We start from the raw sequence: 26,816 nt of genomic DNA, 5'->3' as shown, positions 1-26,816 counted from the left end.
TTTGGAATATATTTCATTGTGTACATTCCATTTTTATTATTAATGTAAAAACATTTACTACTATTATTATCATCAATTCAATCACATGTACTGTATCTCTGATGATGACCATGATTCCTTTAATAATCATAAAATACTCTTCCCTTTATCACGGGGTAAATAACCTATCACACGCTGTAAGTCTCCATCAGCACCCCAGGCTGCCCCTGCTAAGTTACCAGATCTGCTACTTTAGCCAGATCAATCACCATGTTAATATCACAGCCAAATTCAATAATGGTGAGTCTGCGCTTTTTACCTGTAAGTGAAAAGATGAAAATTTGACTTTAAAAAGACTCTGGAGAAATCCTAACCATCAAATCTCATTTTCATTTTTTTAATTGCATCTGCTAAACACCATACATGTTTACAGGAGCGTATCAGAAGTTCATTTATATAGGCAAAAACCTGTAACATAAAATAAATTCCATCCTGTTTTTCTTGCTGTGTTCTAAATTGAAATAATATCAAAAGTCTACCCAGGTGAAAAAAAGTGCTCAAACAGAGAAAATCCTGACTAGACAGACTCCGTGATAACCATGATCCTGCTGTTTAGCTGCAGGCCAATGTCTTCACCTCTAACAAAACTTCCTGTATTCCTACTATAGCCGAAAATATCCTCAAACATAATAGAACAGAATATTCATAACAATAATTATTTCTAAATTAACATAAAAGGAAAACAGTCAAAAAAATATGGGTTGGGCACAATGGCTCATCCCTGTAGTCCCAGCACCTTGGGAGGCCAATGCAGGCAGATCCCTTGAGCCCAGGAGTTTTGAGACCAGCCTGGGACACATGGGGAAACCACAACTCTACAGGGTGGCGGGGAAAAGAAGAAAAATTAGCCAGGCATGGTGACATACACTACTTAGGGGGCAGGACTGCCTGAGCCTAGGAGGTTGAGGCTGCAGTGGGCTGTAATCACACCACTGCACGCCAGCCTGTGCCACAGAGTAGGACTCTGTCTCAAAAAAAGGAAAAGAAAATATGGATGCTCCAAAGATAAAGAAAAGCCCCAATCCAACTATATTATTGCAATAACAAGAGATTTCAGATTGTACATTGCCATTCTACCACTGGAAGCTTGTTTCATTTTCCCTCAAACTTGGAAAGGTCACAATCTCCCAATGCAAATTCTCATAGGGAAAAAGAGAAAACTCTCACTTCCACCAGAATGTGGCTTCATCAGGGCAAGCGCAGCACATAGGAGGTGCGTGCTACATGTTAAATGATGTCTTCATGGTGACCAGGCCTGCTAGGCCCTTCCAAGGAACATACTTGGCAAAGCCATAGGGCAGTTAGGATAAGATATTTACCACATCCTTATCTCTGGGAACTTACACGTTTTTGAAGCCATGCCCAACTTAGTAAAAGCATAAGAGAGGTAGCATGATATGACAATATTTAACATATTCCACTCAAGAAAAGAACAAATACATGCATGTCCCTCAGATGACAACAGCCACGCCAACTGTGCCTGTGGCAGCATCTCCTACCTGACACGACCATCACAGGGCCTCAGATCTCGGTCAACTTCTGCCGGGTGAACTTCTGATGAGGCACTGTATCAAAGTGCTCTTTCCAACTTTTGGAGGCCCCATCACCATCACCATTATTGGCGGGGGCTCTAGTGGAGTTTGATCAACCACTGGGATATGATGCTTCTTTGTCTTCAAATCCTGAGTCCTATTCATGAAAAAAAGGAAAAAAAAAAAAGTAAGCTTACTTTCAAAATAGAATAAAAGGTATCAACCATATAAGTAGACTTTTTTTTTAGTATACTTACAGAGAGTACTTTAATATATTAATTAGAGAGTACAACAGACATTATATAAATATATCAACTATTCAATTATTAGCCTGGTAACTTCTGGTCCCCATCTAAATAACTGCTGTTCAATAAGATGTAACAAGATGACTTCAATAGTATAGAGAATTGAAAATTAAACACTCCTTAAATCTGACTGTTTTATAAGTGATTTTAATAGCTTTTTAAAAAAAAAACAAAAGGTAACTACCAAGGCAGTGCATCATAATGGACAAGAGCAGAAGCTGTAGAGTAAATGTGACTCTACTACTTACTGGTTATATGATTGGAGGCAACTGGTTTTCTTGACCTCAGTTTTCTTACCCATAAAATGAGGGCAAGAATGATTCCTACTCTGGTAAGGCTGCTGGAAGCATTTAGTTGAAAAATGTTTAAAGCACACTGCGAGGCACATCACAAGGACTCACTAAATAAACCTATGTTAGTATTAAATATTGTAATTTTTGTATTTTATGTTACAACTATGTAAAACGTATCTAGAGGAAAAAAGCACACATCACCATAGAAACAGTTTAAAGCTTAGGAATAAACAGATTCTATGAATTCTTTTATCTTGAGCAAGAAACACCAACCAGTGTGCAGATGCTGAAGGCAAGGCAGCTTCTATGCGGAAGGTTTCCCACGTTTTAGTGAAAGCCACACAGCATGCATCTCTATGTCCTTTGGAGCTGGACTAGAGTCGTGAATCAAAATGTCACCTGTGAGAGGCTCCTTCTATTTAAAAAGAATCAATGAAAGAACGACCAGACTGCAGCTAAACATACCAGTGAAAAGACCAAGCCATCTGCACAGTAGACTGAACTGCAAAAGCTTTGGGATTTCTCTTCCGAGCATCTTCCTCGTCTCCTAGTTGGAGATCCCGCAGATACCACTTCTTTTTCTTTTCAGCTTTGGGCCCACTGTTTTTCTTTCTGTGTTTCTTCTGGTCCTTAGCCTCCATAGCGGCTACTTACCAATAACAAGTACTCTAACCTACAAGGAAGAAGATTGAAGTAAGGACTGGGAAAAGCATTTTACAAACCAGGCAATACCCAGGGAAAAACAGTAAATTTCACTTATTTATTTATGAAGAGATAATGTATTTGTTCACTGAACAAGGGTAGAAACTGCTTAACCATCCCCAATTTCATTTCTCTCTGTCATGCTATAAATTAGATGAGTTACCTCTGCTAAGCTTATATTTTATGGTTAAGTTACCTTTTATTCATCTTAAGGGTCAACATCAGCACTATCTATTTCTGCAAGGATGGAAATATTCTACATCTGTACCTTTCAGCCATTTAGCCATTAGCCACATGTGGTTACTTAAAATGTACTCAGGGCAAATAAAAAAATGAATTTTTAATTAACTTCATTCTAACTCTAAGTAGTCACTTGTGGCTACCATTCTGGACAGCTCAGACCTAGACATCAACTGGACTAGTGAAGTGATTTCCTAACCTAAACTTAAATTTCAATAAAAAATGTAAAACATTTTTATGAACTTCCAATATGATCGTAGTATTACTGTTAGTACCTGTTGACTCTGTAAAAACTCCTAAAGCACAACTCATCTACATATATTTGAAAAACAGTAGCATCTCTATGTGTGAGAAATGACTGGTTCTAGATGATGGCTGGAGACCCCATGGACTTAACAGAGACCCTTCTAGTAATTTTTGAACTACCTGGCAATCTGTGGCCAATAAATTGGTAATCACTAAATAGTAAGGTTTATAGGAAATTGGGGGACATAAAATCTGACAGCTTCATTTTTAAAAAGCGGGACAGGGTGCCATTTCTTTCAATTAAAGTATTGCATTAATTCCATTTAATAAATATTTGTGTCTGTCTACCATGTGCTAGGCACTATCTGACTTGCAGAGGGAAACCAAACCGGTATCTTCGTACCATGGAAGATACATGTGTCTTGGGGTCGTTGGGAGAAGGGAAGGTGGCAGGGAGACTTCGTTTCCTGTAGACAGGGTCCCAGCAGACGACGTAGACCTGAGTTGGATCTGGTGACCCCAAACTGTGCCTTTCCCACCAAGAAGAAAAGCTTCTGTAGCTTCCGTACTAGAAGCTACACTGGAAGGCTGCACTGGAGCACGGAGGTGAGACAGCGCTTCCAAAAGGCACACACACCAGTGGAAAAAGAAAGCCTTTTTTTTTTTTCTTTTGAGACAAAGTGTCTTTCTGCCGCCAGGCTGGAGTGCAGTGGCGCGAGCTCGGCTCACTGCAACCTTCACCCACCGGGTTCAAGCGATTCTCCTGCCTCAGTCTCCTGAGTAGCCGGGACTACAGGGGCGTGACACCACACCCGCTAATTTTTTTGTATTTTTAATTGAGACAGGTTTCACCAAATTGACCAGGATGGTCTCAACCTGTTGATCTCGTGATCCAGCCCCCTCAGCCTCCCAAAGTGCTGGGATTACAGGCATGAGCCACCAAGCCCGGCCCAGAAAGTCTTTCTCACCAGAATGTCAAGGAACACTGGCTGGGAGTTAGGAGAGCTGGGCACTAGGAACACTTTGAAACGGAACAGCCGTGTGATTTCAGAGATTGTATCTTCTCTACTATATTTTAGTTCCAAACCTGTACTAATGTTTCTCTCCCCGTCTTTCTTCTTGGTAAGAAAAGCACAATTTGGGGTCAACAGATCCAACTCAGGTCTACGTCGTCTGCCGGGACCCCATCTACAGGAAGCGAAGTCTCCCTGCCACCTTCCCTCCGCGTCCAGTCATTCTCCCAAGGACCCCAAGACACCTCCGCAGATGCAAAATATGCCGTTCCTCGGGAGCAAAGATTACTGGGATGACCGGGGGCCCGCCAGGGCCCGGCCTGTCTGGCCGCGAGGAGGAAGGGGCAGGGCTGCGGCTCTGGCCACAGGGCAGGGGCAGAGAAACGACCCCAGTGTCACCCGGGCGCCCAGCTCCCTTCCCGCCTCGGCCAGGAGACCCCGGGATCACCGGCAGCTGGGGGCCCACAGAGCCCTGGAAGTCGGGGGGCAGGTGGCCCTCCGCGCGGAAGCGAGGCGGCCAGGCTCCACGCCGGCAGGACTCACATTTCACCGCTGGTTTAAAATCGTGCTCGCGGAGCCCAGGACGCTGGGAGAAGCGTTCTGCGCCCCTCCGGGCGTGGTCTCCGCGTTAAACCGACTTCCAGAGCTGCCTCTGTTCCCTGCAGGGGAGGCCACCGGCGTCCCGCCCGCCCGCCTTGCTACGGATGCCGGGGAGGACCCCGCCTCGCTGCGCTGCCCCCTGGCGGCTCAGGCGTCCGCTGCAGGCGGGAGCGGCGGCTGCGAGGCTTCCAGGAGCCCAGGCCCAGCCACTGATGAAGAAGCGCTGGTGGCTTCGAGGTCGCGGCTTCCAGAAATCCGGTTATAGAGCGGAGTTGGGGGTCAGGTTCCAAAGGGACAGTGCCCCGTCGTACTCACCACCCAGCCCGCCGCTTCCGAAGCCACAAGTCCAGGGTGAAGCTGTTGGGTGGACTCAGCAGGTGAGGCTGGAGAGCGAGTTTGAGACCGCAGGAGTTCAAGACCAGGCTGGACAACATGGCGAAACCCCATCTCTATTAAAAATACCAAAAAAATTAGCTGGGCGTGGTGACAGACACCTGTAATCCCAACTACTGGGGAAGCTAAGGCACGAGAATCAAGTTCAAGACCTGGGAGGCAGAGGTTGCAGTGAGCCAAGATCACGCCATGGCACTCCAGCCTGGGCAACAAGAGCAAAAGTCTGTCTCAAAAAAAAAAAAAATTGTCAACCCAGAGGCAGCTGCCATTCAGAAGCAGGCTTAAGCCAAGTCCTCAAGACTAAAAGCATGAAGCAGGGGAGGGGTTTTGAACGCTTATGGACAAAAGGCCATGGGCATGGTTGGCTGAGTCCAGGGATCAGCATCTTAATTTGTTGAGAAGGAGGCTGTGCTGTGCTGCCAGTTATTAATGGGTTTAATTGGTTGATACACGGCCCTGCTAGTGGCCTAACCAGTAGCTCAGGGCCGGGGAGGAGCTGCAGGACATGTCAGAATTTGATTGCATTTCCTTCCACTTGGCATGAGGAGACACCATCAGCCTGATTCGGTCATGGTGGGATGGAGGCCACCGAGGTGGGAGCGCTGAGCTGACCACACCATCAGTCATGGAGTAGGGGCCTTTCCTGCCCCTTTAACCGCAGCTAACATCAAAAGCACTGGCATGGGATGTCTATCTGAGCTGAAACCCAAGTTTGTCTTTGTCTGCAATTAAGATTCTTCTGGGTTGATTTTGCCAGTTCATTATCCAGCCCTCTGGAATCAGGCCTCCCAAATTTAGCAGGACTTGGGAGGACCCCAGGGAGTGGCTTGTAGGGGCTGGCTAGTGAAACTGCTCTTTCTGTTCTAAGGGCGTAATGGTGTTTGAGGACTGTGGGGCTATGGTCCAGGAGCACCTCACATGTGCAAAGATGGAGAAAGCACTCACCTGCACATTTAGGCTCAGAACATTGATTGGAACATTTTAAATAATCAAAAATAAAATGTTATTTTTAAAGTTTTTCTTTGAAATTTCACTTAAGTTTTGGGAGATATTGTTTTGTTTTTTGTTTGTTTGTTTTTTTAGAATGAGGTATGCAAAACCAGTAGAAGATAAGCAAGGTGAAGAGGGGCTTAACTGATGACAGAATAGCTCAGAGGAAGCCCTGGAGTGGGTAGCTCCTCTCTGAAGCTGGTCATCACAGTGAGTGTTCAGCTCTCAAGAGAGAGGAGGCCCTGGGTTGGGTGGCTCCTCTCTGTACCTGGTTGTCATGATGTCTGCTCAGCTCTGGCTGAACCTGGTGCTTTTATGGCCTCAGAGGGAAGGAAGTGCCACCCTGACTGGTCCATGGATGGCCATGGGTGGGCTGGAAAAAGCACCACAAGTTCCCACTATGGTCCACGGGACTGCCAGACTGGCCACCAGCCTTCGGGCCTTCCCTGGCCTGAAGATGGGGCCTCACTGGGGACCCACCCCCTTCTACCATGTAATGTGTCTGTTTCCTCCTGCTGCCTTTCATGGTGCCCAGGCTGTAGGGGCCAAGGGGTGCCTGCAGGCCAGTGCTTAGCTGCCCTCAGGCCCCTATCAGCTTCCCTCCTATGCTCATCAGGGCCCAAAGTCTGGAGGGCCCTGAGGCAGCAGGGAGCTGGCATGTCAGCACTTCCCTAAGCATGTGCACACACAGTTGGGCTGTGACAGCACCCAGGCTTAGCTGGGCTTTGCCCCAAGATTGGAGGGAATGCCAATAGCAAGGAGAAACCAGACAGTAGGAGCAGGCATTTTTAAGCCTGCGAGGGTGTCAGCAGTGCCTTCCCAGGGCTGCACACTCTGTGGAGCCAGCGGAGCTGGAGACAAGTGGGAGCCTTGGTTATTCAGAGTTGGTGGGGAGAAGTTTTCTGGGTGCAGTTGCAGCTGCTCAAGTCTTGGCTATGGACCTGAGGCTCCTGCTCCATGGAGCAGGCAGGAGCCCCACCCAGTCTGGGCACAGCCCTGGCTGTACCTCCTTGCTGCAGCCAATGTGATGGCAGCAGCCACTCCAGACAGGCCACCACTGCCATCAGTAAGATGTCTACAGGTTCCTGGTTTCCAGGGTCCCTGGCTGCTATGAACATGGTACCCATCTGGTTCATCTTGGAGACATGGTTTTTGCCTGTAACTGTGGCTTGCTAAACCCTTCTGCATGACACAAGAGCCAGTAAGAGCCACTCCTTGGATATAACAGAAACCAGCTTAATGCTGCTTGCAGGACAGTTCTCTGGGTGGCTTGGACAATGCAGTTCTCCCCATTTTTTTTTTTTAAGATGGAGTCTCACTCTGTCAGCCAGGCTGGAGTGCAGTGGCACGATCTTAGCTCATTGCAACCTGCACCCCCAGGGTTCTAGCAATTCTCCTACCTCAGCCCCCTGAGTAGCTGGGATTACAGGTCCTCACCACCACTCCTGGCTAGTTTTTTGTATTTTAGTAGAGACAGGGTTTTGCCATGTTGGCCAGGCGGGTCTCAAACTTCTGACCTCAGGTGATCCACCTGCCTCAACCTCCCAAAGTACTGAGATTACAGGTGTGAGCCACCGTGCCTGGCCCCCACTTTTTTACTTATACTTCTTAAGAATAACTATAGGATGTGCTGAAAATGCAACATCCTAAGTAGGAATTGACCCAAGCAGCCCAGGTTCTGTTCTCGTTCCCTCTAGAAACAGAGTGTTCTTCAATGCTTTAGCCCACCAATTCCCACTACCCAGGAGTATACCTATCCCCATTTCTGATTTGGGTAGGCCAGATCTCAGCAATGAATGAAAACCGTAGCTGTCTTATCAAATAGCAGCAGTCTTGTTTTGTTTAATAGTGCTGGAAATTAGTTTTTCAGGCACTGATCTTGATAGGCCAGCTGTCAAAAGTGGGTGTCTGCGGCCTTAAATTCATCCATCCTGCAAACACAATGTCTGCAAAATACAAGGGGAAGTCAGAGTAGATGCACTCATGTACAAATGAAATGGTCTGGAGCTGTATGGCTAAGTGTTGGGGCTTCTTTGGGTAAAATAAGTCTTCTGGCTTTCCATTTATCATGCCCATTGGCCGCATTTGGCTTTTATTGATCGAAACATTTTCCTGAGCATTCGGAGTGGGGAGCGCCAGGCACCTTCGGGATAGGGTGGGATGCCAGTCTCTCTTAATCTTGGTTGACTACAAGGCTGGTGATCCATTGGAAGCCTTCATTTACTTAAAAAAAAATTCCTCTGGATTATTTCATGTGAACTGTGCTTTTCTATGTTCTGGCCTTATATTTTGGATCTCAGATGGATGGCCTTGCCCAGAAATGGCAGAGGTTTACCACTGTCATCTTAAGATTTGGGCAAGAGCACAGGGTTCTGTGGAAATGGGGAGATTCACTCAGCCTGGAGCACTTGGCTTCTGTCTGATGTGAGGGAATAATAAAGTTTCCACCCAATATGAAGGATCCTGAATCCTGGAACATAGTTACACTTTGGTGTGTTTGAAAGGTAGAATTTTGATTTTTTGCTTTGAAGTAATTTTTCCTTGCTCTGCCAGGGTACAGGATGCCTAGAGCCCAGGGAGAGAGAAGTCTGTATTAAAGGAAAACAAAACAAAACTACTTTTAAGTCCTAACCATTTTTAGATGAAGAGTTAAGCATGATAACGGCCTTGGAAGGATTTTTTTCCTTCATGCAATTCCATTTTAATTTACGTGGCCTTCTTGTATTAAGGTTGTCTGAATATTAACTAAGGTTATTTGGAGCTGCTCCTCTTTCTCAGTGGAGAAAGATCACTTGGATTGCTTGTCTTCTTGGATCTGGGCCTCAGCTGTGGCCACTTCCTATCTCCCAGCCTAACAGTTTACAGAGCTCCCACCATCTTGCAGAGGGCCTAGAATATGAGATGCTGTGCTGGTCAAACTAGCCCTGTGTCCCTTCTAGGAGATCAGGCATCCCTAGACCAAAATTCCTCAGAGTCAAAGCACTGATTTATTGGGTTCTGACTCTCAGACTGGCCTTGACATACTGACAGATAATTTGACTCCAATTGCTCCCTCATCAATCAGTTTTCAGTTGTACAAGTGCATGTGATAGGATATAGTTCAATCATCTCTGCTACTTATTTTTATTAAAACTTTAACTTCCTACTAGAGTAGTGAAAATCCTGTTAAAGTCAGGACGAGGATAAAGAAGGTAATAATGATTAGCTATAATTCCACCACCTATATGTAATACATAGATCCACATATCACATCTTAACGTCTCTTAAGTGGTAAAAATGGGAGCATTTTTACCACTGCATTATTATTATTATTATACTTTAAGATACATGTGCAGAACGTGTATGTTTGTCACATAGGTATAGCCGTGTCATGGTGGTTTGCTGCATCCATCAACCCCATCATCTACATTACGTACTTCTCCCAATGCTATCCCTCCCCTAGCCTCCCCACCTAACCATAGGTCTCGGTGTGTGATATTCCCTTTTCTGCATCTATGTGCTCTCATTGTTAAACTCCCACTTATGAGTGAGAACATGCAGTGTTTGGTTTTCTGTTCTTGTGTTAGTTGAGGTCATACTGTACACAATTTTATATCCTGGTTCTTTTTGATTTTTAATTAAGCTATTTTATAATAGACTATTTCAAAGTTATTTTCTTCTTTGAACAGCCCCTCAATTTGGTAGGCAAGGAAGATCTTTATTTTCCATTTCATAAATAAGAAAATGGAATTGTCTGGGCAGAGTGGCTCATGCCTGTAATCCCAGCACTTTGGGAGGCTGAGGCCAGTGGGCCCCCTTAGCCCAGGAGTTTGAGATCAGCCTGGGCAACATGGCAAAACCCTGTCTCTACGAAAAATACAGAAAAATTAGCAGGATGATGTGATGCGCTCCTGTACTCCCAGCTACGCGGGAGGCTGAGGTGGGAGGATCACTTGAGCCCAGGAGGTGGAAGATGCAGTGAGCCATGATTGCACCACTGAATTCTATCCTGGACAAAAGAGTGAGATTCCATCAAACAACAACAACAACAACAACAACAACAAACAAACAAACAAAAACACAGAACAGAAAAGAAAATGGAATCTCAGTGAAGTTTACTTTATTGAAAAAATATTTCTATATTTCAAGCACTGTGCTGTCCAATGCTGTCTGAGGTCACTCAGGTAAGTGGTGAGAACAATTAGAACATAGGTCTACTGACTCATGAATGTCTGCTAGGTGCACACCTCCAAGTTCCTGTCTTCTTCCCCAGTTATAGAAGTTGACATTGGAGAGGACAGCCTGGAACTTCAGGCAAGCTTGGAGATCCTGAGATGGGAATGAGAAAGGCCAGATCCAGCCCAAGAGCCTGAGGCTCTAGACAGCTTATGAGGACAGGGTTTTGACCCCGGAGAACATAGCAAGAAACCCTGATGTCCCAGCTGACTCACAGACTTAGGCCAAGAGTAGAAGGACCTGGAGATCATTTCTATTGCAGATTTGCATACATCAGGGATATTGGGCTAAACATTCCTTAGTTGTGATAAATGTGTCACAACTGGGTGTGGGATGTATTGACATTCTCTGTACAATGTCTACAACTTGTCTGTAAATCTAAAACTATTCTAAAGTGAAATCTACTTTCAACAAACAAGTAAGAGTTTACCAGACCCAGAAGAAGAGAAAGGGCATTCCAGGCAGAAAAAAAAAAAAACAGATACAAAGATCAGGAGGGAACATGATGTGCCTGAGAAAGGAGGAGGGATTTGGGAGCTTGTAGTATACTGTTACTACGTAAACTAAAGTGAGGCTGAGAGTCAGAATTGGCTCCGGATGAGGAAGGCTTTTCTTTTAGGCCAAGCTTAAACATCTTAGGATTTATTCTGTAGGAAAAATAAATTCATTAGAATACTTTAATTAACAGAGTTCATATTTGACTTTATTATAGTAAGGGTACCCACCTGCATATTGAGACAGAGGTTGGGAGTCATTAAACCAAAGAAAAAGCTGTTGCAAAGGTATAGGGGGACTGAGGTGGTGCTTCCTGGAGCAAAGCAGTGGGCCAGAAGCAGAGAATGATGTTCAGGGCTTCATCCCAACTGTTTCTTCCTGCCTCCATCCTCCATTCTTATTTCTGATTACAATCCCAGTAGAAAGACAGGTAAAGCCTGGTTGATCAAGATGCACAGAGCCCCATTTCAAACATTTATCCAAGCCAGGACAGTAGAAAATGAAGATGCCCCTTCACCATGCCAGGAAGGTTTGGCAGCAGATGTTAGGAATCTGGGTCCTGGTGCAGGACAGAATATTGAGTGTCTGGAATGATCGCATCATTACTAGGACAAGATGACTTCTGTTACGACTCTATGAGCCATTGGGATGGTCAAGAAGACCTCTGTAACTCCACCCTCACCCAGGAGAAGTACCAGCACACACATTAGGGCTAAGCAGCTCCAGTGCCTGGGCTAAGCTGTTATGGGAGTGCAGATGCAGGCATTCCAAAAAAATACCCATTCCTGCCCCAGTGAGTTCGTGGTAGGACATCCAAATATGCAGACAATCAACTCCTTGGCCTTATTTGTCTGAATTTGTCCTCTTTCCTCCAACCAGCATTTTAATCTGGCTGTAGGAACCAATTTTGCATCATAATGCAATTTCTTTTTTTTTTTTTTTTTTTTTTTTGAGGCAGGGTCTCACTCTGTTGCTCAGGCTACAGTGCAGTGACACAATCATGATTCACTGCAGTCTTGGCCTCCTGGTCTCAACTGATTCCCCCACATCAGCCTTCCAAGTAGCTGGGACAACAGGTGTATACCACCACACCTAGCTAATTTATTTTTATGTTTTATAGAGTTAGCATTACACCATATTGCCCAGGCTGGTTTTGAACTCATGGACTCAAGCGATCCACCCAACTTGGCCTCCCATAGTGCTGGGATTACAGGCATGAGCCACAGCTTCCAGTCTATTTTTAAGACCCAATGGAGAAATAGTCACAATTTTTGCTTTTTTTTTTTTTTTTTACTGTATCATTTCCCAAAGTGTGGTATTTTGATATCTTCGAGGTCTTTAAGCAGAATTTTGGGAAGATCTTCATTTGTTCTTTACCTCAATGACCCCAAATTAATTAGTGGTGATGGTGGTAGTGGTTCTTCAGCGTACATGGTCATGCTATTCACCACAGTGCAATCAAATTAGAACTCAGGATTAAGAAATTCACTCAAAACCACACAACTACATGGAGACTGAACAACCTGCTCCTGAATAACTACTGGATAAACAATGAAATGAAGGCAGAAATAAAGATGTTTTTTGAAACCAATGAGAGCAAAGATACAACATACCAGAATCTCTGGGACACTTTTAAATCAGTGTCTAGAGAGAAATTTATAGCACTATATGCCCACATGAGAAGTGAGATCTAAAATCGACACCCTAACGTCATGATTAAAAGAACTAGAGATGCAAGATTGAATAAACTCAAAAGCTAGCAGAAGACAAGAAATAACTAAGATCAGAGCAGAACTGAAGGAGATAGAGACACACACACATACAAAAACCCTTCAAAACACCAATCAATCCAGGAGTTGTTTTTTTTAAAGATCAACAAAATAGATAGACTGCTAGTCAGACTAATAAAAAAGAAGAGAGAGAAGAATCAAACAGATGCAATAAAAAACGATAAAGAGAATATCACCAGTGATTCCACAGAAATAAAAGCCACCAGAAGAGATTACTACAAACAACTCTATGCACATAAACCAGTAACTCTAGAAGAAATGGATGAATTTCTAGACACTTACACCCTCACAAGACTAAACCAGGAAGAAGTTGAATCCCTGAATAAAACAATAACAAGGTCTGAAGTTGAGGAAGCAATTAATAGCCCACCAACCAAAAAACTTCCAGGACCAGATGGGTTCAGAGCCAAATTCTACCAGGCATACAAAGAGGAGCTGGTACCATTCCTTCTGAAACTATTCCAAACAATACAAAAAGACGGAATCCTCCCTAACTCATTTTATGAGACCAACATCATCCTAATACCAAAACTTGGCAGAGACACAATTAAAAAAGAAAATTTCAGGTCAATATACATGATGAACATTGATGCAAAAATCTTTAATAAAATACTGGCAAACCGAATCCAACAGTAAATCAAAAAGCTTATCCATCATGATCAAGTAGGCTTCATCCCTGGGATGCAAGTTTGGTTCAACATATGCAAGTCTATAAATGTAATCCATCACATAAAGAGAACCAAAGACAAAAACCACATGATTATCTCAATAGATGCAGAGAAGGCCTTCGACAAAATTCAACAGCCCTTCATGCTAAAAACTCTCAGAAAACTAGATATCAGTGGTATGTATCTCAAAATAATAAAAGCTATCTATGACAAACCCACAGCCAATATCATACTGAATGGGAAAAAAGTGGAAGCATTCCCTTTGAAAACTGGCACAAGACAAGGATGCCCGCTCTCATCACTTCTATTCAACATAGTATTGGAAATTCTGGCCAGGGCAATCAAGCAAGAAAAAGAAATAAAGGATATTCAATTAGGAAAAATTCAATTGTCTCTATTTGCAGATGGCATGACTGTATATTTATAAGACCCCATCATCCCAGCACAAAATCTCCTTTAGCTGATAAGCAATTTCAGCAAAGTCTCAGGATACATAATTAATGTGTAAAAATTACAAGCTTCCCTATACACCAATAACAGAGAGCCAAATAATGAGTGAACTCCCATTCAGAATTGCTACAGATAGAATAAAATACCTAGGAATACAACTAGCAAAGGATGTAAAGGACCTCTTCAAGGAGAACTACAAACCACTGCTCAACGAAATAAGAAAGGACACAAATAGATGGAGAAATGTGGATCCTAGAGTGGGAGGAATCTTAGAAGCCAAATTTGGTGACATTTAAATTGGGTTTTGTACAATCCTGGGGTTCTGCAGAAGTGGCACTGGGTGTTCTGGGGCTAGAGGTACCAGCTGGGCTGTTCGTCCCCTCCACTATCATCTGTTTCAATGATGAGCTTTAATGTAACATTGTATTAGTTTGTAAAGCTGCTATAAAAAATACATAGACTGGATGGCTCAAGCAACAGAAATTTATTTTGCACATTTCTGGAGGCTGGAAGTCTGAGATCAAGGTGCCGGCAGTGTTGGTGTCTGCTGAGGGCTCTCTCCTTGGGCTGGGCCAACTTTTCACAGTAAGCTCATATGGTCTTTCCCGGAGGTTTCCGTGGGGTGGGGGAAGAGAGAGTTCAGGCTCTCTAGTGTCTCTTCTCATAAGGACACAATATTATGGGATCAGGCCTCACTGTTATGAACTCATTTAACTGTATTTCCAGTACAGCCACACTTGGCATTAGTGTTTCAACATAGGAATTTCAGGGGACACAAACATTCAGTCCACCACAAGCATCTAGTTTGGAGAAAAAAATTTCGATAGTGTTTGAGAACCTTCTCCTGTGTCAGAGTGCCCAGGGACTGAGATGACGGAGGGGATGGACCTGAGCAGGTCTTGACTCCCAAGGCTACCCAGCGAGGGGACAGCAGGGCCTGGTCACACCACAGGAGTGCATGTTATGGGGCCTTCCTCTGTGGATTGCAATTTAGGGAAAACTCTTCTTAGAAATAATGGTGGTTTGCTTACAGAGGACTATGTGGTTTAAAAAAGAGAGAAAGAAAAGAAAAAAGAAAAAAAAAATGGTTCCCAAGTCAAATAGAAATTTTTTAAAATCCAGAATGGGACTAAAATTGGCTGTTCATTGAAAGTCAGTGGGGGATAATTCTCTTGAAATACAATTAAACCAAGTTCACAATGAAGCAGAGTGCACGCTGAATTATCTAGAGCCTGGGATAAGTGTTTAGTTTTGTGATAAGGACTTGCAGAGATTTTAAAGGAATCTTCTGGGCTGTCATGATAAAGCTTATTATTATACCTGATTCCACTTACTTGGACACAGCTGTACTGTAATTTCTACCTTTGATTTCCTAGCTATTGTTAACACCTGTATTTTACACACAAATGTAACAGATAAAGAGACAGTGGACATTTTTGAGCAGTATCTGGAAAGGATCTTGGTACTGCATCATCACATCAAGCACGTGTCTGACACACAGCAGCTGTTCGGCAGATACGTATTGGATGGATACGTGACTATGTCAGAACTAAGTAACACAAACAGGGATTCAGGGAGTGAAATGGATGCTGGCTTACAAATAAGGAAGTGATTACTGGAGGTAGCATTTTCTGGTGCTTGGTGCTTGATGGTTCTGGACGTCCACCTGCCTCCTGGTGGCCCCTTCCAAATCCAGTCTGTGGGTCTGTATCAGTGTGTTCTTTAGTGTAGAGTGTGACTAGAGGCCAGGACAAAGGAAGGTTAGGCAGATTCTCCGGGCCTCCAATGAAGATGCCCTGAGCCCTTGTGCTCTGCAGATGAGGCTCTGGCACTGTTTCTGCTGTTTTCACACTTATTTTTTCCTTCCTGACTTCTCCAGACTTGGCCTTCACCCTTGCTCTTGTTCCCCTTTCCACGTGTGGCCGCAGTTCTTCAGGGCTGCATGGAACTTGGAGAGAGCATTGCGGTGTCTGTGATGGCCAACGTGGCATCTCCTGCCAACCCAGGCCAGGGTGGCTATGCCCAAGCTCACCTTTCCCTCCTCCAGGAAGACTTGGGGATGCAGGGCTTGAGCTTAAGCCATCCCTGAAACCAGCCTGGCCAAACTGCCTTCCTCCCTGCTTCTCCTCTGAGCACAGGTGAGGATGCTGATGTGTTTGGCCTTGTCTCCTTCTCTTGGGGGCCCGGGATGGCTCTAGTCACAAATCCAGAGGCCCACAGGATCCACAGGGAGCACAGGGACTGCAGCTGACAGAAGAGCATGTGTCCTGGTCAACGGGTCAAGCTGCCCTGAGCCCTGCAAACTGGGACCTTGTAGGAAGACAGCCTGGTAAGACCTCATCTTCTGACATCTGGACTTAAATAAATTCTCCTGATTTTTCAGTGTTGGCAATGAACCTCAAAACATTTTAAAACAACGTGCAGGCCAAGCCCCATATTACCAGAGGCTGTCTTTGACTGGCATGTGCTGGTGGCTGACACTCTGTGAGCACTTACCATGCCAGGGAATGTTCTGCTCACCATCTCCATTTCCCTGCAAGGCCCTGGGTCTCACCCAGGACTGTGCACTTGCCAGGGAATGTTCTGGTCCTTTCTATGCAGTCAGGTTGCCACTGCCGTCATCTTGTCTCCCAACTTGGGAAATGATGCACAGGCAGAAGTGACTGGCAGCAGATCACAGTTTAATTGGTGGTATTTGAACACTGGCAGCCTAGCTTGAGCTCCCACAAGCAAACCCTGAGGCTTTGACCCCTTTCTATGTAAGACTGAGTCCCTGGAGGGTGTGGCCAAGATTTAACAAGCAGCTCTGTTTTAAAGAGTATTTTCTATGTGCTTAGTGAGTACATGTTACCTTCCAGCCTCACATCAACCCTGTGAAGTCCATTTAACATCTTCATGTTAAGGGTTAGAAGGTTTAGAAGGAGTGATGTTAGGACACCCTGTTCAATAAATGGTGCTGGCAAAATTGGATTGCCATATGCAGAAGAATGAGACTGGACCCATATCTCTCACTATATATAAAAATCAACTCAAGATGAGGCACGGTGGCTCATGCCTGTAATCCCAGCACTTTGGGAGGCAGGTAGATCACCCAAGGTCAGGAGTTCGAGACCATCATGTCCAACATGGTGAAACACTGTCTCTACTAAAAACAAAAACAAAAACAAACAAAAAAATAGCCAGGCTTGGTGGTATGTGCCTGTAATCCCAGCTACTCAGGAAGCTGGGGCATGAGAGCTGCTTGAACCTGGGAGGTGAAGGTTGCAGTGAGCTATGATGGCACCACTGCACTCCAGCCTGGGCGACAGAGCAGGACCCTGTTTAAAAAAAAAAAAATCAGCTCAAGATGGATTAAAGATTTAAGTGTAAGAACTGACACTGTAAAAATCTTAGAAGAAAATCTAGGAAAAATTCTTCTGGGCATTATTGGTCTAGGCAAAGAATTTATGACAAAAACCTCAAAAGCACAAGCAACAAAACCAAAAAAAGACAAATGAGACTTAATTAAACTAAAATTTCTGCACAGCAGAATAAACCATCAACAGAATGAACAGACAATCTGCAGAACAGGAGAAAATATTTCCAAACTATGTTGTCCTGTTGGGAACTATTATCCAGAATATATAAGAAACTCAACTCAACAAAAAAGTCCAAATAACACCATTAAAAAATGGGCAAAAGACATGAATACTTTTTTCAAAAAGAAAACATATGGATGGCTAAGAAACATATGAAAAAATACTCAACATCACTAGTCATTAGCGAAATGGAAGTTAAAACCCAATGAGATCTTATCTCACACCAGTGAGAATGGCTATTATTAAAAAGTCAAAAAATAACAGATACTGGTGAGGATGCAGAGAAAAGGGAACACCTGTGCACTGTTGGTGAGACTGTAAATTAGTACAACCCTGTGGAAAACGGTAGGGTGATTTCTCCATACTGTCTTAAAAATGGAGCTACCTTGGCCGGGCGCGGTGGCTCAAGCCTGTAATCCCAGCACTTTGGGAGGCTGAGGCGGGTGGATCACGAGGTCAAGAGATCGAGACCATCCTGGTCAACATGGTGAAACCCCGTCTCTACTAAAAATACAAAAAATCAGCTGGGCATGGTGGCACGTGCCTGTAATCCCAGCTACTCAGGAGGCTGAGGCAGGAGAATTGCCTGAACCCAGGAGGCGGAGGTTGCGGTGAGCCGAGATCGCGCCATTGCACTCCAGCCTGGGTAACAAGAGCGAAACTCCGTCTCAAAAAAAAAAAAAAATGGAGCTACCATTTGATTTAGCAGTCCCACTACTGGTATCTACCCAGAGGAAAAGAAATCAGCATATCAGAAAGAAACCTGCCCTTGTATGTTTATCACAGCACTGTTCACAGTAGCAAAGATATGGAATCAACCCATCAACAGATGATTGGATAAAGAAAATGTTCATATATATATGGAATACTACACTGCCATAAAAAAGAATGAGATCATGTCTTTTGCAGCAACATGGATAGTCATTATTTTAAGTGAAATAACTCAAGAACAGAAAGTCAAATACCACATGTTCTCACTTGTAAGTGGGAGCTTAATAATGTGCACACATGGACATGGAGTTCATAGATATTGGAGGCTCAGAAGGGTGACAAGGTGGGAGGGGGTGAAGGATGAGAAATGACTGAATGGGTACAATGTGTATTATTAGGGTGATGGTTACACTAAAAGCCCAGACTTCACCAGTAGGCAATCTATCCATGTAACAAAACTGCCCTCTACTCCCTTAGGTTTATTATTACTTTTAAAAAGGAGTGACTTTCCTGAGGCCTCTCAGCCTTGAGTGTAGAGGGCTGTGACCGACACTCAGGTCCATCTGGCTCTTTCCGTGCAGCCTGGGGTCTTTCTGAATCCTTGTGTCCAGCCTAGGGCCAGGCTCCAGGGGCCACTGAGGATGGTGTGAGAGTGTCTGGGCTTGGCTGCTGAGCCTGCTGGGCAGGACTCCTGGGTCAGCCTCCTGGCCTGGGGCTCAGTCCAGGGTGGCAGCCTCACTTGGCTCGGTCCTTCTCGCTCTTCTGCGGTGAGAGGCACTGCCAGATTCCCCTGCAGACCATCTCGTTGCCCAAGGCATAATTGATGGCGTTGATCGTGGGCACCATTTTGGCAATGAGGGCGGGCACCTGTTGTGGCAGAAAAGTCCAGGAAAGCTTCAAAGCCACTGCACCTCTCTCTGGTCCCACCTGGTGACCCCAGTCACCCTCCCCCTGCAGCTGCCAATCATTGGGTTCTGCAGGCTTGGAGCCCTCCCTGATTAGCTGGAGGAGACGCAGGGTTCACGGAGCCCCATGCAGCCACACGTCTGTCCAGGCGCACCTGCTCCCCACCTGGGCACCAATCTCAACCCCTGTTCACAGAATCTTTATGTGCAACATCTGGCTGGCTGTCCCTGAGATTTGGGCAATGTCAAAAAGCAGCCTGGTCTAACTCAGTAATGAGGTAGGGGATTAGGGGGGCGTACTAATGCTCTATGCATTGTGAGTATGCAAAGGAAGAAACAGAGAGGAAGAGACTGGCACAGAGGCCATAAATCCACAAAGAGACATGAGGTGAGACAGACATAAAGACGAGAGGGGTCTAGTTCTGGGTACGAGAAGTATCTATACCATCTGCAGTTTGGGGGAGATGGAAGTCACGTCTGCGATGACCGCATATAGATACAGGATGGCATAGGGGCCCCAGCCGAGCAGCAGCGTCCTGGCTGGCAGAGTGGTGTTAACCTGGGGAGAAATTGTCACAGGAAACGTCAGCTTGCTCCAGGCGGCCCACAGCCCTGTGTGGCCGAGAAGACCAGGTCAGCGCTCAGCCAGGCTGGGCTTCAGGAGGGGGCTGAGTCTGCAGGGAAACTTGAGACCAGAGGGGCTCTCTGTTGTTTAAGGCTGTGTGACCTTAAGCTTTTTATTTAAACTTGCCTGACCTCAGCTGCTGTGTCTGTAAAATGGCCTGATAATACCTGACATGGCTGGAGGCTGAGACTGGGATGGATATGAGCTTCCTCCTGGGTCTGTACTCTTTGTTTGTTTGTCAAATACAGACAGGGCCTCACTATGTTGCCCAGGCTGGTCTCGAACTCATGGGCTCAAGGGATCCTCTGGCCTCGGCCTCCCCATTTGCTGGGATTCCAGGCATGAGTCACTGTGCCTGGCCCAGGTCTGTGCTCTTTAAGGGAATCCTGGGCTCTGTGACTACGTGTACGAGGGGCTCCAGGCTGAGCTGCCCTGAGGCCTCAGTCCTAGAACCAACTCACCATCCGCAGCTACAGCCACCTGGCGAGACCACCCAGTCTCGGCTCCCAACGTGAAATACAACCAGTGGGAAGGGGCTTGTCCAGAAAGAGGGAGATGCTGGGGTGCCGCCTGGGGCCACGAGGGGGCGAAAGACTGGCGCTTAACTTCAGCGGGAGCTGCCAGGTTCCTGCCCCGCACAGACAGACGGATGTGCAAATTCTGACGCTGAAGTTCATGCCCGTTTTCTCCCAAATGACTTTCTTTAACGAAGAGGGTAATTAAGTTGGAAGAGAACATATTTTCTTCTATCTTGGATTTTTAAAATATGTTGACCAAGAGACACTTTTTTTTCCTCTTAATTGTCCCTTATTTGGGGGAAAAAAAAGAAAAACAAGGGAGCTCAGCACTGCCGGGCACTCCCGGGGGTGGGGCCGAGGCCGAGAGACCTGGACTCCCCTGGGGAGGCTGCTCCATCCTGGGAAGCCGTTCAGTTAGGGATGGGGTCCCTGCGTTTGACCTTGTTGATGCCACCAGAGACAATGGTTTAAAGTCTACCCAGAAAAATGAGGAGATCATGGTGGCAGCCATGTTTCCCGCTTGACTGAGCCTCCAATAAATGTGGACTTTGCACCTCCAGACAGGGCTTGGGGCGGCCATCGTGCAGATAGCCTGGAGCTGGCACCTATGCCAGCGGCCAGCTGGGAGCCAGGGGAACGAATTCTGGTCCCAGCAAAGCCCTTGCTCTCCTTCTGTGACCTCGGGGTCTAACTAAAATAGATTTGCACAGTCCCTTTCCAATTGACAATAAATAAATAAAGTGGCAGATGCAGTGACTTAAAAAGAGAGTGTTTCTTTTACACGCTGTGATTGACCACATGGGTGGCGGAGTCCCAAACCCAGGTTTCAATCCAGGTGTGTGGCTTTTGGTGAGTTGCTTAGTTAACCCCCTTCTCAGCCTCAACTTTTTAGTCTGTGACACAGGGATAAGAAAATCTCCTTTTGGCCAGGCATGGTGGCTCAAGCCTGTAATCCCAGCACTTTGGGAGCCTGAGGCAGATGGATCACCTGAAGTCAGGAGTTCAAGATCAGGCTGACTAACATGGTGAAACCCTGTCTCTACTAAAAATACAAAACAAAGTGAGGCCTCGTGGCGGGTGCCTGTAATCCCAGCTACTAGGGAGGTTGAGGCAGGAGACTTGCTTGAACCCCAGAGGTGGATGTTGCAGTGAGTCGAGATCGTGCCACTGCACTCCAGCCAGGGTGACAAAAAAAAAGAAGGTACAAGAAAACCTCCTTCATCATAGAGTGGTTGCAAAGGTGAAATAATACTAGTATCTGAATTTGTTCTAATCTTTGTTGCTTATTATGACTGTAAGGCCGGTTGCCTTGCCGGGGCTCTCAGCGCTTGAAAACTACCTCATCATGCTGAGCACATTACTCAGCATCTGGTCCCTCCTTGCGGACTCCCCACACCCATTTCATGCAGGCTTCCCACACCCATTTCCGCATTCCAATCTCAGCCGTGCACTCACCGGCAAACTTTGCATTCGGCCCAGCCCCGTTGGAAAGCCCGCCAAAGTTTAAAAAAAGCCCAGCCAAAACCTGCCCTATGGCAGCTTGCCCCTTACTTCCTCAACCAGCCCACTTGCCTGTGGCCCAGCCTGGCTGCCAATGGCGGCTCACCTCACCTGTGACCAGTCCCTTCATAACCAATGAGACTACCTCAGCTTTGTTTCCCCTGCAGCCGATCAACTACCTCTACTCCCTATAAAACCCCATGCCCTACGAAGAAAGGCGCGACTTCTCTGGCCCCTTGCCCGGACCATAGAACCTCGCCCGGGAGCTGAATAAATTGGCTTTTACTTTTCTTACTCCGGTCTCCGTTTTCTCATTTAACTCGGCAATAAACCTTACAATGACTCCTTTGCTAGAGGTCATCCAGGTGACCAAGTTAAAATAAAACCTTGGCAAGGGAATAGCAATGCAAAAATTAAAAAATGACCAGAAAGGCTTATTTTGAAGTATTGTATTTCTTGGACAAATGTTCCTGTAGGTTTGATTTTTATCTTGTGGGCACCAGCCTGAGACTGTGATTAAATTAAACATCTCAAAGCAGTTTAAAAGTAGCATTTAAAAAGCCTGTAATTTTGTGCCAAACCTCAGATCCTTGGGAAGAATTAAGTGGAACAGCATGGATGGTGTCGAGCAGGGAGCCCTGGTTCCAGAGTTACCTGATCTGGATGAATCTGAGCAGTCCTGGTCCTTGCTCCCCAGGCCTTGGCGAGCTGGGCAAAGGGAGAGTGGCTGCCAGTTCTAACATCCTATACTGTGTCCAAGCTGGATTGTCTCTTTATTGAAAAATGCAGAAAACCCCTGGTTGCTTGCTGAATGTCACATTGTTCATATTCCCTGTTGTCCCTGAGAGGAACCGAGAAATTTCTGCTGCTCTTGAGGCAGGAGAATAGCAAAGGGAATTGGAGGTTAAAGGCGGAATGAGTAGAAGCAGAAGCAAGGTGAAGAGGCGATGAGCAAGAAGCAAGACAAGAAACAGAAGTTGAGCAGCCAAAACAAAAATAAGAGTAAAAAGTGTGTAAGAAGCCCCCATGGCCGCCTAGATCTGGACCAAACCTGTTAGAGGCAGCTCCTCAGAAATGGGCATGCGCATTGGAGAGAAAAAGTATCCTTAAAATGACCCTGTTATGATAATAACCTCATTAAAACTCATGCATATGCACTGCATATCATGCATGTACTTAAGATTATGGGATGGAGGTGACAGGCAAGGGCACAAGGAGCAAAGTAACTAAGCAAACCGCCTATCAATCAAACGGGAGACTCGCTGGAGATTAGGTAGCTTTGGGAACCTTAAATACACCAAACTGGTGCTGATCTCATTTATCAGAGATCAGTCCACTCTTCCCCCTCCTAGAGTGTAATACTGTGCTGAATAAACTTTTGCTGCTTTGCTTTGCTGCAAAAGCAATGTTTGCTTTGCTATTTGTGTGTGTCACATCCAGTTCTTTGTTCTGGACACCAAGAGCCTGGAGCTGCTCAGCACCATCTGATAACACTCCGATAGGAGGGCTCTTACCTGAAGATGGCCACTTTTCCCCAGTTTCTGCTCCATGAGCCGGTAGGACGTGATCGTGATGAAGAGGGGCATGGCGAAGTTGAAGAAGGACATGGTGAAAAGGAAGCTGGTGAAGTTTCTGCAGGCAGTGCGGGTAAAGGATTGGGGTCAGCTCCCAGGGATGGCCAGCTGCCCTCAAGGACCCACCAGCTCTGCTCTAGATAATCGGATGTGGGGAAATGCCCCATTCAGACAAGCACTTAGTGTGGTTGCTCCCGGGGCCCAGGTGAACTCCCTTTAGGAGCCAGGGAGCTACAAGGTCCCCCTAGAACTTGCCTTTAGAAGCCAGGGAGCTGCAAGGAGGAAGAGGTCTCTGTCTTGTTCAAGTGCTCAGACCTGCTTTCTTCTTTGTCCCCCAAGCACAAAGAATGGGAAATTTTAGTTTGGGAAACCTGTTCACCCAGTGGTGGGGATGTCAGTGGACCAAGAGGAACATTCAAGGAGCGTTCTAGGCCCAAGGGTTTTAAAAGGAGACTGTGGATAACAAGAAGGTTGGATATTATTCACCGAAGAAACGGTTGAAGGGACCACAGAAGAGCCTGGGGTCCCAGATAGTGGTCATGGGGAAGTGAAGGGGCTGACCGGGAATGGTGGGAGACCCAGGGAGGCAGATTCCCATTTCCTGAGGGAAGACTATGTCACCTTGGAGCTGTCCAACAGGCAGGGGCAGCTGGAAGGACTGGACCCTGCTGGGGAGTGCCATGGAGGGACACTTGGACCAGGCCCAGCATTCTCAAGAGAGCATCACCTGGAAAGCCTGTCATCCAGTGTGGATGCCTCATGATTAAACACCATGGGTAAGGCAGATGAATGCAACATGGCTCTGGTGGAAGCAAGAGGGGCTGGAGCCCATGTGACTACTCCCCAAGGCAGTTCCTAAAGGATTCTCCAAAGCTCTTGTCTCCCTAGAGCTGCCTGATGGGGCAGTACCAGAACACGAACCCCATGAGGGTGGGGACTCTCATGCATTCAGTCCTATCTCTCCAGGGATTGCCTCATAGCATATGCTTAGGCCATTTCCTCCCAATGCAAGGACCTTAATGTTCTTTGAATCTATTGTACCAAGGGATAGCTCCCTCTAGAAATTGATGAGGTCAGAGCCATGACGGCCAACTGTGCTGGGACAGTTGGTGGCGTGGCTTGGTGACTGCTTTCACTGACACAAGCCAATGGCTTATTGTATGATGTCTCTTTTTGGGTTCAACTCTGGGCCCCAATTTTCATAACATTCCCATCACCTGGCCGGTTTTCAGAAAAGGCTTTTTCCAGTCCCACTGTCCACCTGCAGGTGAGTATCATGACTAAGGAGTTGAGATTTTCTGGCACATGTTGCCATTTTCCCATTTGGATTTTCATCTCGGGTACCCCTGGCATAGGATTTCAAAGCTAAGATTCCCATGGAGCCTCAAAGATGATCCTCCCACCTCACCTGTCCCCCTTGGAGTAGTCCAGGGTGCAGCACGTCCCCAGTGGCTCATAGTCATAGTGGCCCCAGCCCAGGAGGGGCAACGCTGCCCAGAAGGTGGAAGACAGCCACACGAAGAGCACCAGAGAGATGGCCGAGTTCCATGCCAGCTGGCTGCCTGCACAGGACAGAGGAGGAAGAGAAGGTTGTAAGGAGCAGATGGCGTGGTAGAGTGAGAAAGAATGGACTTCCCGATCTCGAAGAGTGTCCCTGAATCCCAGCTCTGATGCTTAATAGCAAAGAGCTTCTCTGAGCCTCAGTATTCTCGCCCACAATGGGAATGATAATCCTTGCCTCGGAGGATTGTTATGAAGAATGAAATAGATAATGGATAGTGAAAGTTTCCATATAGTCTCACTATACCCTCTTCTTCAGATGACAGAGAGAAGAAGGGAGTGGCAAAGAGACAGATGTGTTTTCAAAGCCAAGGTTCAGAAGGAAGCATGGGCAGAGGTTCGGGTGAGGGTCATAGGAGATGGAGGCAGAAGTCTGGACTTACCACCACCCTCAGCACTTGCTCAGCATAAGGCCACTGCCCCTGCTTCCAGGACAACCTCTGAGAATGCTTGACTAGGGGGGTGGGGCTCAATCTCAGTGCCAATGTCAGAGGCTGGGTCCCAGCAGCATCTTTTGATGTGAATCAGCCATGCTAATTTGACCTGCTCTGGTCCCCACCCTGAAGCCCTCCTCTCTGCTGCAGTGTCATTGAGTCTTTTCCATCCAGTGGCTCCTCCTGAATCTGGCTTCAGGATGCACTTCTCAGGTGCATCTCTGTCTACTGTTCATTTGTTATACTGTTTTGTATATAAGATCCCAGGGCAGCGGACAGGTCTCCAGGTGGGGTCTGATTGGGAGAGAAGAGCATATCTACAACCTCCCTCATCTGACACTTGGATTCTACTGATATGGCCCCAGATGCAGTTTGCTTGGATGTGCCCTTCTGATATGAACCTAATGTTTGTGTCCCCTCAAACTTGTATGTTGAAGCCCTAATCCCCAATGTGATGGCATTTGGAGGTGGGGCCTTTGGGAGATAACTAGGCCAAAAGGGTGGAGCCTCCATGATGCGATTAGTGCCCTTATAAGAAGAGACACAATTAGCTGGGCATGGTGCATATGCCTGTAGTCCCAGCTACTCAGGGGGCTGAGGCAGAGAATCACTTGAACCCAGAAGGCGGAGGTTGCAGTGAACTGAGATCATGTCACTATATTCTAGCCTGGACAATAGAGTGAGACTCTGTTTCAAAAAAATAAGGAACACAGGAGTGACAATATCTCTCTTTTTATGTGAGGACATGGCAAGAAGGCGAACATATAAACCAAGAAGCAAGCCCCCACTGAACCTGACCATGCTGGCACCCTGAACTTGGACTTCCCATCCTGTGTAATTGTGAGAAATAAATTTCTGTTGTTCAAGCCACCCAGTCCATGGCATTCTATTATAGGAGCCTGGGCAGACTAAGACAACTCCCACCCCAGCCGCAGGCACAATAATCATGTGCATGAATACGAAGACTCAATATAGTTGAGGTGTCCGTTCTTTCTATCTTTTTGTGAAGTTTTTTGAGACAGTCTCACTCTGTCACCCAGGCTGGAGTGCCGTGGTGTGATCTTGGCTCACTACAACCTCTGCCTCCTGGATTCAAGCAATTCTCCTTCCTTAGCCTCTCAAGTAGCTGGAATTACAGGCTCATGCCATCATGCCTGACTATTTTTTGTATTTTTAGTAGAGATTGGGGTTTCACCATGTTAGTCAGGCTGGTCTTAAACTCCTGACCTCAAGTAATCTGCCTACCTCCGCCTCCCAAAGTGTTGGAATTACAGGCAGGAGCCACTGTCCCTGGCCCCTCCCTCCCTCCCTCCCTCCCTCCCTCCCTCCCTCCCCCCTTCCTTCTTTCCTTCCTTCCTTCCTTTCCTCCTTCCTCTCTCCCTCCCTCCCTCTTTTCCTTCCTTCCTTCCTTCCTTCCTTCCTTCCTTCCTTCCTTCCTTC

The 26,816-nt window shown here is 46.2% G+C and overlaps 1 protein-coding gene and 1 pseudogene across 2 annotated transcripts in view; both read right to left on the bottom strand.

Moving 5' to 3' along the window:
• Positions 1-455: 455 nt before the first annotated feature.
• Positions 456-3,786, bottom strand: LOC116537211 (annotated as a pseudogene).
• Positions 3,787-18,501: 14,715 nt separating this feature from the next.
• RGR (retinal G protein coupled receptor) overlaps positions 18,502-26,816 on the bottom strand; it is a 14,191-nt gene continuing 5,876 nt past the window's right edge. For both annotated transcript variants that reach the window (XM_032259267.1, XM_032259268.1), the window contains exons 4-7: positions 24,791-24,944; positions 23,323-23,440; positions 19,611-19,724; positions 18,502-19,127 (exon numbers count right to left, since the gene is read on the bottom strand). In XM_032259267.1, coding sequence (XP_032115158.1) covers positions 18,996-19,127; positions 19,611-19,724; positions 23,323-23,440; positions 24,791-24,944 — 518 coding nt within the window. In that variant the 3' untranslated portion in view covers positions 18,502-18,995. The remainder of the gene's footprint in view (positions 19,128-19,610; positions 19,725-23,322; positions 23,441-24,790; positions 24,945-26,816) is intronic.

Source organism: Sapajus apella, unplaced genomic scaffold (assembly GCF_009761245.1).
Source record: "Sapajus apella isolate SASKATOON/1434 unplaced genomic scaffold, GSC_monkey_1.0 scaffold107, whole genome shotgun sequence".
NCBI classification, from domain to species: domain Eukaryota; kingdom Metazoa; phylum Chordata; class Mammalia; order Primates; family Cebidae; genus Sapajus; species Sapajus apella.
The sequence above is the reverse complement of the archived record's forward strand: the minus strand, read 5'-3'. Positions and strand labels throughout refer to the sequence as shown.